Source organism: Scatophagus argus, chromosome 15 (assembly GCF_020382885.2).
Source record: "Scatophagus argus isolate fScaArg1 chromosome 15, fScaArg1.pri, whole genome shotgun sequence".
Classification (NCBI taxonomy): Eukaryota; Metazoa; Chordata; class Actinopteri; family Scatophagidae; genus Scatophagus; species Scatophagus argus.
In genome coordinates, this window is record NC_058507.1 from 2,959,445 (window position 1) to 2,972,696 (window position 13,252).

At 45.5% G+C, this 13,252-nt stretch overlaps 1 protein-coding gene across 1 annotated transcript in view; it reads left to right on the forward strand.

Annotated features, from left to right (window-relative positions):
* atrn (attractin) overlaps window positions 1–13,252 on the forward strand; it is a 107,990-nt gene that overhangs the window by 32,429 nt on the left and 62,309 nt on the right. The window contains exons 12-21 of the mRNA XM_046412331.1: window positions 211–434; window positions 2,200–2,321; window positions 2,809–2,947; window positions 3,609–3,790; window positions 6,728–6,947; window positions 7,155–7,340; window positions 9,629–9,874; window positions 10,485–10,622; window positions 11,952–12,045; window positions 13,101–13,153. Coding sequence (XP_046268287.1) covers window positions 211–434; window positions 2,200–2,321; window positions 2,809–2,947; window positions 3,609–3,790; window positions 6,728–6,947; window positions 7,155–7,340; window positions 9,629–9,874; window positions 10,485–10,622; window positions 11,952–12,045; window positions 13,101–13,153 — 1,604 coding nt within the window. The remainder of the gene's footprint in view (window positions 1–210; window positions 435–2,199; window positions 2,322–2,808; window positions 2,948–3,608; window positions 3,791–6,727; window positions 6,948–7,154; window positions 7,341–9,628; window positions 9,875–10,484; window positions 10,623–11,951; window positions 12,046–13,100; window positions 13,154–13,252) is intronic.

Sequence of the window (13,252 nt, forward strand, 5' to 3'; positions counted from 1 at the left end):
GGTCTGGTGGAGAGGAAGAGCAGAGCTCATTGGGGATTTAGCAGAGTCATGAGGTGGGTTGAAGCAGAGGAAGGGCACTCAGGCTAAGCTTCTCTCGCTGTCACTGTACACCAAAGGTGGTAACCGGAGATGACAGCGAGCTGCAGAAACCGAGAAACCGGCTCCCCTCCTGTAGCCCCCTGACATCTCCTCCCCTCTTTTGTCTTGCAGCGTGATGTACGTGTTCGGCGGCTTCAACAGCCTGCTGCTCAGCGACGTCCTCATGTACACCTCGCCCAGCTGCTCGGCCTTCTCCAGCCAGGCGTCCTGCAGCCAGGCCTGGCCGGGGATCCTGTGCGTCTGGAACGGCACCCAGGACGCCTGCCTGCCCTGGGAGAGCAACGCAGTGGGAGCCGAACATCAGCAGCTGCCAGCTTCCTGTAGCACGCGATCATGTAGGTGACGCCGCCGGCGCTTTGAAACCATGTGAAACAAAAGATTTTAGTTTCTCTGCTGTCATTTCTTGAGCGTCTGCAGAGCTGATTTTCATTCATCTGATGCCATGCATAGACTGACAGAAACGGCTTGTTTGTCAAGGACCAGAGAGTGAAAAGACTGGGGAAAAATGTCACCAGGGTGCTTTTGTGTGTGTGTGTGTGTGTGTGTGTGTGTGTGTGTGTGTGTGTACCTTTTAGACAAACATCAACCCAAAGTGATTTTTAAGTATGAATAAGTCATTCAGCAAACTGAAGTGCCAACATGTTTGATTTCAGAATTGTTGGTTGGACAAAACAGAATATTTGAAAACAACACCTCAGCATTAAGTGATCAGTCTGAATAAGCAGCAGATAAATCATCAGTGAAAATAGTTGAAGCACTAAAATGTTACCACCACATGTCCAGGAAGGCCCCTTAAAAAACATAATGATTACCTGTGTGTGTGTGTATGCGCGTGTGTTCGTCCTTTAAACACATTTCACTAGCTTGTTCTTCTTCAAAACAACAGTGTGTCCCACTTCTCAGGTTCTACTTCGGACTGAGTGTGTGTGTGTGTGTGTGTGTGTGTGTGTGTGTGTCAGACAGGACAGGACAGGACAGGACAGGAAGAGGTAATCATCAGGGACAGTTCAGACAGGTCTCTAAGTCCCCTGCTGAGAATTCTCTTCCGTTTCCTGTTTGCCATTTGTCACAAAACCCCCTGCAGTTTTCCCCAACACGGCCGCTCTCATTTTCCAGTGTGGGCATCCACAGAAGCGCCGGCAGATGGAAGCTGCGCCCTCGAATATCATTCAGGCACATTCAATACCAGTGAGGCCTTCCTGCTCCGCTGCTGTCTGGCACTCGCCCTGCCCCAGTTTCCCCAGAAGAAACCTTGTGTCCAGGACCGAAGACATTAACAAGGACTAAATAAATTCCTTGTGCTTTTGTTGCAGGCCTGTTCGGACAAAACTTCAATATTAAAATACAACTGGTGAAACAGTAGATTATGACCATAAGACTGGCCGGCAGTAACCTGGTCTGAAGTCAGCAGTGCAGTGTTTCACTTGCTGTGTAAAGTGAAAAGATGCACAACATGTGTGCGCTCAGCTTGTTACACACTGATGTGATGTGCTGCTTTGACATCACCTGAACGCTGAGAGGCTTCGAGAGGCTTTCAGTGTTTTAGACTTTTCCGTGCACACAGTAATGTCACTGCAGCAAATGCGTTGGGACGTTTAATTACCTGGACAGTGTGTGACCTTTAGGCGGAGGCAGAAGGTCCACCAGTCAGGGACCACATAGAGTACCCGTCTGTCCCTCAGCAAGACAAGAGCTGAGCAGCGCTAATGAAAAGGGAACAAGGGATGACATTAGGAGCGGTTTAATTCATGTGTTACAGCCAACACACACCTGTAATTAAAAGACTAGATACAGCTTGTTTACACATCACTTTGTGCCCAGATTCTGCTTCATTTAACCAGCAAAAGAGAGCTGGAAGCCTTCAGTGCACTTGCATCCTGCACTCATTTAAACAGGGCCCTTTAAGTACATTTTGCAAACAGCGCTAATGTACTTGACATGAGTAACATTTCCTGAGGGCAGTATTTTGTTCTACATTAAACTGTACAGTCAGTGTGAGGTTAGAAACTTTTCCTCCACACCGGTTATCAAACTGTCATTTCTGTCTGTGTTGTCAGACGGTTGGCCTCTTTACATCCCATGTCCCTCCACACTTTGCAGATGCTGATAACGAGAGGTGCGACCAGTACACGGACTGCTACAGCTGCACTGCGAACACCAACGGCTGCCAGTGGTGTTCAGGCCAGTGTGTGTCTCTGGGAAGCAACTGCACCTCCGCCACAGTAAGAAAGCTGACCGAGCTGCCGAGTGGACAAACGGACATCGCAGCCACAGCTACGCTTGACAAAAACATTATTAGTTCTTAAAGATGTAATGTACTCCAGTGAAACATAGTAGTATATAACTTTTCCTCGCCATAGAAGGTAAAATCTGATTTAAGCAGTCATCTTATGATTATGAACTGTCATGTCGTGGCTCTTTGCATCACAGTTAAATCACAGCAAAGGACTAATGAAGCACATCTGATTTGTCGGTCTGGGATTCAAATCGCTGCTCATCATCTGCTCTTGTCTCTAAAATATTTGATTAATGAGGCTGAGTCTGTCTGTGGGCAGTTATTTGGTAATCTCCTGCTTGCGATGGCCCGGCTTTCCACTCAGATAGCTGCTCTGTCAGTAAAGAAAAATCTTTTTGTTTTGGACACAAGTTTTTTCTCATGATGCGCAAGAGAGTTGACATCCGCCATTTTCTTCTGCTTGCCGTTCCCAGGCGGCCATAGGGGAGTATGCAGCCTGCCCCAAGGACAACCCCTCATACGTGTGCAACAAGAAAACCAGCTGCAAGAGCTGCGCCGTGGACCAGAACTGTCAGTGGGAACCTCGCAACCAGGAGTGCATCTCACTGCCAGGTAACTGTGGCTGTCAGGAAATGAAACCAATTTTATATCAAGAACAAATAGTTTCATCACACACTTACATGCTGGGACATGTACATCGAGTGCATACACAGGCGGGGGAAAATTGTTAGGACAAGACTTTGAAATGAAATGTAAGGGTGTAATCAGTGGGGACGAAGTGGTGATGCAGCAAAGGTGAAAGAAGAGCTCTGGTGATTCGGTCAAATACTGACTTATTGTATGTTTCCAGTTCCTTTGGACTGAAAGCTGAAGTGTAACTGGCACATTTCTGTATAAGTAGCCTGTAATTAGCAAAATGTTTTTCAGAGCAAAAACAAAGAAGAAAGAAGTATTTTCCAAAATAAAATCCTGAAAGCACAGATGTGTGTGTCGTCACTTAACCCAAAGTGGTGATTAATGGCAGAAGACAAAACACGCCTGTCTTTTCTCTAATTTCTTGTGAAATACTGAGTTGTATTAACTCTGTTCAGATTGAGTGTTTGAACTCTTCACATGTCAGGTTGGCCCTGCTTTGTTTTAAAGAACCACAAATGAAAAAAGTGCGCAAACCAGCGCTGTTGGTGATGGAAAAACTGAAAAGTGAAGCGAAAAGGCGGGTGGATAACCAGCCTACCGACCTGCACCACCTCCTCATCTGTTCCCTCAATTTCAGAGAACGTGTGCGGTGAAAGTTGGCATCTGGTGGGAAACTCCTGTCTGAAGTTCATCACAGCGAAGGACTCGTACGACAACGCCAAACTGGCCTGCAGGAGCCACAACGCCGTGCTGGCCTCGCTGACCACGCAGAAGAAGGTGGACTTCGTCCTGAAGGAGCTGCAGATTATGAGCGTGGTGGTGAGGACAGCACAAGAATGAATGAATAACATTATATACTGTTCCTCTGGCAGGTTTGTGTACCGATGCAACAAGAAAAACTAACGCACTGATTTGAGAATGAAAACTACCAAGCAAAGTTATGTCTCTGATTTAAGACTAAAAACTTTTTGTTGAGCTTTTGCACTTGAATGTCTTTCAGGTAGCTTGAAAAGGGGAAAATATTGTCTTTTTATCAGCAGGTTCTCGGATTTGTTTTGTGTGTAGTTTTTGGACCAGTGAGCGTGAAACAAATCCTCCATTAACAGATTCTGTCCTCGGAGCTCGGACACCTCTTACTCGCTCCGTTAGAGCAAACGCTCAGAAATCCATCCCAGCGTTCGAGTAGCCGTGGCGAGCTGCTGTTTGGAACGTCACTTTCGGGTCGCACATCTGCAGACACGTGCGAATGACGGGGACGTGTACAGTGTTAGCTTTAATCCTTGCATCACATTTGTACACTGACACTAAATGCACCATCTGCACGACTTGACCGATTCTGAGAGAAGCAGCGCGAGTGGTGGCTTAGTGGAGCATCCTGAGTGTGTTTGTCTTTGCGTTTGGCCTCGTAGCTTTGTTCTCGCGCCCTTCACTCAGGGCTGCTTATGGTGTTGACAGTCAAGAAATCCACGATAAGCTCATGGATATATTCACTGTACACCAAAGTGAGTGGGAGTATTGGCTTAAGAGTTCGATGTAAATTAAAAACCTTCCACTGTGTGACCTAAATTAAGCTTTAAGTCAATTAGAGTTGGACTCGGAGATTCACGGCTAATGCGTTTTGTGAGAATGGGCAGGAAAAAGACACTAAACTAAAACATTAAGCCTAATTGTATGGGCAACAGGGACAGTGTTTTTTCACGTTTACTCTCATTTTTTAATTTGTTAAGCTTGTACTTTAATTAAATTTGATTATCCAGAAACGTGGAGAGTAAAACAACCTTTCTATGGTTTCAACTTTGCTGACATGAAGATTTTCTGTTCAGTTTAGTTTAAAGAAGACAACAGAAAAGGCTTTAATGACATAAAGATGAAAACCCAAAACACAGACGAGAAATGCAGAATCCCGGATCCCGGTCTGGGTCCTTCTATGTGGAGTTTGCATGTTCTCCCTGTGCCTGCGTGGGTTTTCTCCGGGTACTCCGGCTTCCTCCCACAATACCCAAAACATGCACATTAGGTTAATTGACTACTCTACATTGCCCCTAGGTGTGAGTGTGAGAGTGTGTGGTTTGTCTTTGTGTGTTGGCGCTGTGACTGACTGGCGACCAGTCCAGGGTGAACCCCGCCTCTCGCCCGTAGTCAGCTGGGATAGGCTCCAGCTCCCCTGTGACCCTGACGGATAAGCGGTATAGAAAATGGATGGATGGATATGCTAAATATGAATCAGTTACACACACACACATCAACATGAAATGGGAAGTTTCTAAACTAAAACCCAAAACATTGACATCATGTGATTTTTCTCTTGAAACCTTTTCTCACAAACGGATTTGTTTTTGGGTTTGGGACTGTTGGTCCAACCCAGAGACATTTAAAGACCTCATCCTGGGCTTTGAAATGGGTATTTTATTAAGAACTTTTGACATTTTATTCACACATGATTAATTGATCAATAACTACATCAAGAAAATAAAGCAGAAGCAGAATAACGGATAATAAAATAATTTTTAACCACAGCCCTAAAATCTTTCCACTCTGCTGAAAAAGTAAGTTTACTCCCCTTAAACACGCTAATTCACACTTCACATTCAATTCACATTCCCAGAGTTAATTGGCACTGTAGAAAGAAGTTGTTTTTCTTAAGTAGATGAGGAAAAATATTTTTTGGGAGCCACATTATTGGCCTAATCACAGCTAAGTCTGTCTAAATATTTCAGTATGCGTCTACACTTGAGTTCACTGAAGTGTATTGCATAATCCCCAACGTGTCAAAAACACAGCGAGAGAGCAGAGCGCTAAGGACCCGGCCTGCTCTTACAGGAAGCACGGTGTCGTCTCCAGCTGCAGTCCTGCTGTGGCATGTGTGTAGATCAGCCGGCAGGCACCAACCCTGCCATCTCGCGCTGAAGCCACCCATGTGAAAATGTAAGCCACTTCTGATCCTACAAGGCGCCCTGGAGCCACCCCATGGCACATGTAACGCTGAAGCTTAAAATAAAAAACAAAAACATTTGAATCTGAATCGCACAGCGACGCTGGAGTTGACGAGTGTTTTCAATCCATACTGATGAAGTTGATTAGGTTTCTCCTGTCGGTCTAAATTCAATGCTGTTTGCACTTAAAGGGATTCAAACTGACAGGCTGAACAATAAAATGCTGTGCAGGCGCAGTTTTCCTGCCTCGTTACATCGACACTGTTTGCGCTGCTCAGAAACTCCACACATTTCTAGACGGGATCAATCAATCCAAGAAACGCAATTAGATCCAAATGGAGCAGTAATCTGACTCACGTCTGCGAGGGATTGAGCTCTCTGTGTTTACTGCCGCTGCGACAGAGAGATGGGACCAATCACGCAACCTTTCACGTGAATGAAGCTGCTTTTATGGAGTTCGTGTCAGCCCTGATAAAATATCTCATTTTTGTTGCTTTCTGTCACAGACATACAGTAGATATCAGAATTTGAAAAGACGATGCAGAAGTTACTACCTTTCATCTGTCAAAATGGAGAAGTACTCAAACGAGGCCATTGACTGTCACTCTACTGCGTGATCTGCCTTTTTGAGAATACACATTATACATTTCCATGTCCTCTCTTTTCACTGATGGAAAATAACTGGAAAAGTTTATGCTGGCAAAACCTTTTTATTAATAAAGTAAGATAAAAAAATAAAAGAAACTTGAGTACAGCTAAGCTCTGAAGAGGAAAATGTGTGTAATCCTGGCTTTGACTTGGGCATGTTGCTGTGTGTTTGCAGTACAAGGCCACAGTGACGCCCTGGGTGGGGCTCAGGAAAATCAATGTGTCGTACTGGTGCTGGGAGGACATGTCGCCCTTCACCAACACCAGCCTGCAGTGGCTGCCGGGTGAGCCGAGCGACGCCGGCTTCTGTGGCTACCTGGCCGAGCCAGCATCCAGTGGACTGAAGGCACAATCCTGCATCAACCCAGTGAACGGCAGCCTGTGTGAACGGCCAGGTGGGTTCACAGTATGAATCCAAACCAGAGGGGAAGGTGGTTTTATATTCAAGAGTATCATACTGTCAGGAAGACAGGATGTAGATTTAGCCACGCCTTGTTTTGCTGCCACAGGTGGTTTGTCTCCCTTTGAAACGTCCATGCTGAAAATCTATGCATTCATGCTCCACAAGTCTCTAACTTGACTTGTTCAAACTTGTTCCTCAGCCAACCACAGTGCCAAGCAGTGCCGGACGCCGTGTGCCATGAGAACCACCTGCAGCGAGTGCACCAGCAGCAGCTCAGAGTGCATGTGGTGCAGCAACATGAAGCAGTGCGTCGACTCCAACGCCTACGTGGCCTCCTTCCCCTTCGGACAGTGTATGGAGTGGTACACCATGAACACTTGTCCACGTAAGACCTCTTGTCCTGTTAATGTTTGCTCCCTCTTACATATGAATTTGTAGGTTCACTCTGACAGTCATTGTGATTCTTGTCTTCTTTATTGGCAAAACACACCACAAATTGAGTCTGAAAATCGTTTCCTGTTATTACATCAGTACATGCAGTACAAAAAAAGTAATTTACTGTGTTGAGTCTCTTCTGTAACAGTGTGCAGTATGTAGACTGAAATTAAAACCCCCAAAGCATTTATTAGCATACAGAAGAGCAGTCAAAAGAAGTGATTTAAAAACCCTGCCACTGGACATTCGAGGCAGAAAGCTGTCCTGCTGCCTTACAGTTTTTGGCATTGAATGGATTAGTTTTCGTCGGTGTTTCTCCACTCCAGCTGTGAGTCCAGCTGCATGGGATCTGTAGCGTCGCAGTCCTCGACAAACACTGGAACCTGTTACTCTTCTTTCTCAGTTTCAACTCGTGAAGCAAAGTCGTGTTCTCGGGAGCCGTGATTTCCAAATAATTTTCCGTCTTGGAAAAAATGTAATTGGCGGTACATTGAGTGAAAGCAGAGACGGCGTTCGGTTGGTCGGCTCAACTGTAGCGTCTTTTCTTCAGTTAGCTTGACTCATTGATCTTGTCATACCTCAGTGCCAAAAGCTTTATTTTATTGTTTGGTTTTTCAGCCTTGCCGCTGGCTTCTCTTTAAGTCAAAACCCACTGATTTGTACTTAAAAATGTTAAATCTGCACAAATCTCTGCTTGCATGTCTAACGCCTTTTAACTATGTCGTCCATTTCCTCTTTCATTCCAAACAAATTGCTGTTGCTGCCGTAGAAAAACACTTTGCGTCTGAAAATGTTGCAGCACACCATTTAAACCTCTGATTAAAGCTGCGACTGCTCCATGCGTAATGACCACCCTCCCAGGCAGGATTCATGAGCTCGGGTCTAAGAGAGGAGAAAAACTCGACTTGAAAATAAAAGCATAAATCTGAAGTCGGCTCACGCCATGCTCCATTTCCTGTTAATGTTCTCAACCACTTGAGCATATGTACCAATCTTCATCAGACTTTAAAAAAAAAAGACCCTAAAAGACAACATTTTAAATAACCGTGACTCTCTGGAGCAGAGAATCTTTAAATGTTTGTTTTGTTTTTTAACCTTCATTTAGCCAAGCGCATTAAACTGTGGCCCCCTCCAGTAGACGAGATGAGGATTAATAATCTGGTTTAGTCGTTTGATAACTTGGTCTCCGGCTGGTGCTTTGTTTTTGTGCGCTGCAGCAGAGAACAATTTTCATTTATTTAACCTGGCAGGTCAATTAAGTACAAATTGTTGCTTGCAGCCATGGGCAGAGAAACCCCCCGAGGAGGACTGTGAGTTAGGAATTAAAATATAGGCAAATATCTACGGAGAGCAGGTGGAGGGAAGCGGCGTCTCAGGAATGAGCTAAAGTTACTGTTGAGGCCTGTTGTTAATTAAAACTTTGGGAAAGGCTGGCCCTGACTAACGAACACCCAGTAACAAACTCACACGTTTATTGATGCTGCTCGGCTAAAGTTGCTACCTGCACTTCATAGCAATTGATTCATGAATTGAGACTTTTAGATACACAAGGCGAGCTCACCTGGGACATGCCCTGTTTACACTGGTGTATACTTGATAATACACAACACTACAGCTTAGACTAGAGATTAGACAGTAGCTGTATGATATTAAATGACCAGGATGGGAAAACACATGACTTTGGTTACATGTCAAATGATTGTCTCCTCACAAACCAAAGCTGAACAGTTGACCTACTCCTGTGTGAAGAAATACTTTTGACCCTTTGGCGTATGCTTTCTTGGCTTAGCTTTAGATAATTCACTAACGCTCTCTTGTTTGTGCTAGTGACTGGAAGTGATCCTGTCAGCTCACTTCCAGTTTTTATGCTAAGCTAAGCTAATTGCCTCCTGGCACACATGAGAAGTCTTTTTTTGGGGGGCTTTTTGCCTTTTATTCATATAGAACAGCTAAAGATATGACAGGAAGGAGGGTAGAGGGAGGGGATGACACACAGAAAATGAGCCACAGACAGGAGTGGAACCTGTGGCCTCTGCAGAGGACAGAGCCTCAGTACATGGGTTGCACACTCTACCAACTGAGCTACAGGGGCGCCCCCACATGAGAGTTTTATTAAAACAGGTGGACTTTAAACAGGCAAAGTATTGGCTTTAAACAACCCAAATCATGTGGTACTTCACAGTAATACACATACTGCACTCGTTCATATCTGCTGCCGTGTTGTGTGCTTTGCTGCAGCGGAGAACTGCTCCGGTTACAGAACATGTGGCCAGTGTCTGGACCAGCCGGGCTGCGGTTGGTGCACCGACCCCAGTAACACGGGCAAAGGGCAGTGCATCGAGGGCTCGTACCGCGGGCCCTTCCAGACCTCCGTCCCGGCCCCATCCACTCTCCCGGGCCTGCCCGCCAGCCCCCAGCCAGCCCTCAATGCCAGCATGTGCCCTAGTGAGGCCAAATACAACTGGTCCTTCATCCACTGCCCAGGTAAGGAAGAATTAGCACATTTGAAATTTAAACTTTTAACGTGTTTTGGATCCTGCATTTCCAACCATGCAACAGCATCTGCCTTTAGACTGCCTCTGCCTTCTCAGTGCTCACCTCTTTCCAACAACACGGGTGGGAAAGCCCACCAGGGTTGATCTGAAAGGCTTCCTTCAGAGCCAAAGGCAACATTATACAACCATTTTGTCAGGCTGAATATTTAACATTCAAGTGATCCCCATGTGTAAAATTATCTGTGCCCCTGCGATGACCCCACTCCATTGTCTAACAAGCATAACATCAGGGAATGTGTGCCCACTCACAGGGATTGTTTTACTCATTCATTATAATCTAAAACAGTTGCCGATGACCTGCAGCGGTTGTTGCTACCTCTCTGTTTAATAGACCTGTGTAGTAAATCTGGACACATTAATGTGGCAGGCATAGACAATATCAGAGTAACATGTGCAGCACCGGCGGACAGTTCAGAACTCGTACAGATCCCACGCCACACTTCACTTTCTGTACTTGTAAATGAGCCAACAGATTCATTCATGGTTGGGCCCCCGCGCTGTTTATTTAAAACGTGTGCGCTTTGTTTCCTCTTCGGCAGCTTGTCAGTGCAACGGTCACAGCCAGTGTGTCAACGAGAGCGTGTGCGAGAAGTGCGAGGACCTGACAACGGGCCGACACTGCGAGAGCTGCATCTCCGGCTTCTACGGCGACCCGACCAACGGGGGCAGCTGCCAGCGTGAGTATCCCCGGGCCGTTCGGTCCTGCACTGAATCAAGCAGTCTGTCTTTCTGCACGCAGCTTCATTTAACTTGTCAGTACTTTACAGTTCAGTTTTATGTCCGCCATTTTCCCAATCCCCAGGTGCACGGTAAAACAGTCCCGTGGGATATTAAAGATTTACTCGAGCTCTATGGCTCATACTGACAGTCGAGTCAGACAACAAATCAATCGTCCGCTTATTCGACAGCTTAATTTAGCTTACCAATATCTTACAGCCACGATGTATATTTTGTGGTATTTTCTTTTCTTTTTTTGGAGCTGTAATTCCAGGTTACCCTCTGGAATATATGTTTACTTGGCTCTACATCAGTGACAGCCGGTCAATAAACCAGCCTCTGCCTGTGTACCTTCATCCTGTCAGCATTTGCTATTCGCTGTTTATGCTTCTCATTGTCTGCTTCCTGCTTGTATATCAAAGTGCGCTGGCTAAGAGGGCTCACTGTTCTGCAGCTCATGAAAACACACGCAAGTGGACAAAACACAAGCAAATCAAGAAAACTTCTTCATCAGTTATTTGCAGCTTGTGTCCTAAATGCTTCTTGAAACCGATGAAGATCTTAACTCTCTCTTTGCATGTGCAGTGTGTTGAAATCTCTCAGACACGCCACCAAATTTTACTTCACAGCTCACCACAACAGCCTTTATATTAGTAACGGACATGTGACACTGGCCACATGTGTGACTGCAGGATCAAATCTTAATGTGACTGTTTGCTCCAGTAGCTGTCCTCAAACCTAATAGACGTCTGGCATGTGTTAACGGAGACAAAACCCTGACCGATGTGGAAAGTCAGCTCTGGTTAGGAAGGAGCCGCGGCAGGATAAAAACCAAGAGTGGAGAGAAAGGAACTTTTTTGTTCTTCTGGTCCTTGTTCCCAGGAGAGTGAGGCGGGAACAGCATTTCTGAGTGTCTGGCCCTCTTGGGGTGTGTTGGTGTCGTTTTGAAAATAACAGCTCCAGGAGACTCCTTGGGGGCTTTCAAAGCCTGCCTGCCTGACCTGAACTCAAATAGCTCTTTGTTACAGAGAGGCAGAGTCCACCCCCTCTTTGAGAAGAAATAAAGATGTTTTTTCATCCAGTTTGAGTTTAAATATATCGACAAACTATAACTACCTACATCTCTATTTGACTCGTGTGCTGTAACAAAGCACCACATTCAGAGTAGTTCATGAGTGTGCCTGAACACCTCACCCTTTTGAATTAAATGTGAAAATGGGTTCGTACTGCTTTGTTGAGGCACTTTAAATTTAAAACTGTTTTCATCTTTCATCTCGTCCTTTGTTCAGCCTGTAAGTGTAACGGCCACGCCAGCATGTGCAACCCCAACAACGGCAAGTGCTTCTGCACCACGAAAGGCATCAAAGGAGATCGCTGCCACCTGTGAGTTTCACCTTTTCCATCCTATTTCCTCCTCGCCCCCTGCTCTTTATTTTCACACGTACCCTCCTCTACACCCCAGGTGTGTCTGCAGTTTTAGGAAAACCTCTTGTATCTCTCATATCTTAGCACCCTGCTGGTTTTTCTGAACGCTAAAGTGTAAAGATGTGGGGATGGTCCTTTTTGATGACCCAGGAATTATCGGGCAGCAAACCAATCAGTGTCAGTGGGTCAAACAGGTCATCAACGCAGCCAGTGAGCGAGCGAGCACTGGCCTCCAGCAGTGTCGGTTTTAAGAGCACCAATGCGATCTTGTTGGAATGTATTTTTAAGGTGAAAACGCACGATCATGTCGCAAACTCCCAAATCAGTCTGAAAAAGACCAAGGTGGTTTTATTTATATTTTTTCCCATTGCAGTTGTGTGCTAAAGTAAGTTTTTAAAAAAAAAAAAAAAAAAAAAAAAAAAAAAAGCCAAGAACTCTTTTTTTTATGTGCGACAACCACTTAAAATTCAAGGACTTTTTAAAAATTCTTGCAAGGCCACACGTTAATATGTTCAGGTTTTAAGAAAAGACTCGGTACCCTCCATGTCTTCACTGTAGCGGCAGCTGTTCATTAGTGCTATCAGCGCTTATCTTAACCCTGGCCTTCATTACCCACAGGGCTTCCCAAAACCCATTAAAAAAAGTTGAGATACAGTTTCAGAAGTGAGTGGTCATCAGTATGAAAATGAGGCTATTTTTGTCTTTTCAAATTTGGAGTTTTTGCGGTCGGAAGACGTCTGTTTGTGACGTCTGGCAGCATCACCGGGGCCTTTTTTCATCCCTCTCTTCTCATTGTCGTCCGGCTGACTGAAGGTCGAGTCGAGTGCGAGTCATCTGAGCTGCGTGTGCGACGTTTGGACTTCCTCCCGCTTTATTTTTGTTGGCAGTTAAAATCGTACCTAACTCACCTTTCTTCCTCTCTCTCTCTCTGTCGTCTGTTCTTCCCCTCTTGCTGTCTTCGCTCCATGTTTTGCTTCGCTTCCCTTCATCTGTCCTCCACCTCTCTCTTTCAGGTGTGAAGTGGAGAATCGTTACCAAGGCAACCCCCTCAAAGGAACATGCTACTGTAAGTGGAATTCCAATTACCAACCTCAGTGAAGGTTTGGGGGGTTGAGGGGCACGTTAACAAACCACTGCGAGGCCTCACTCCTCACACTTGTCCGGG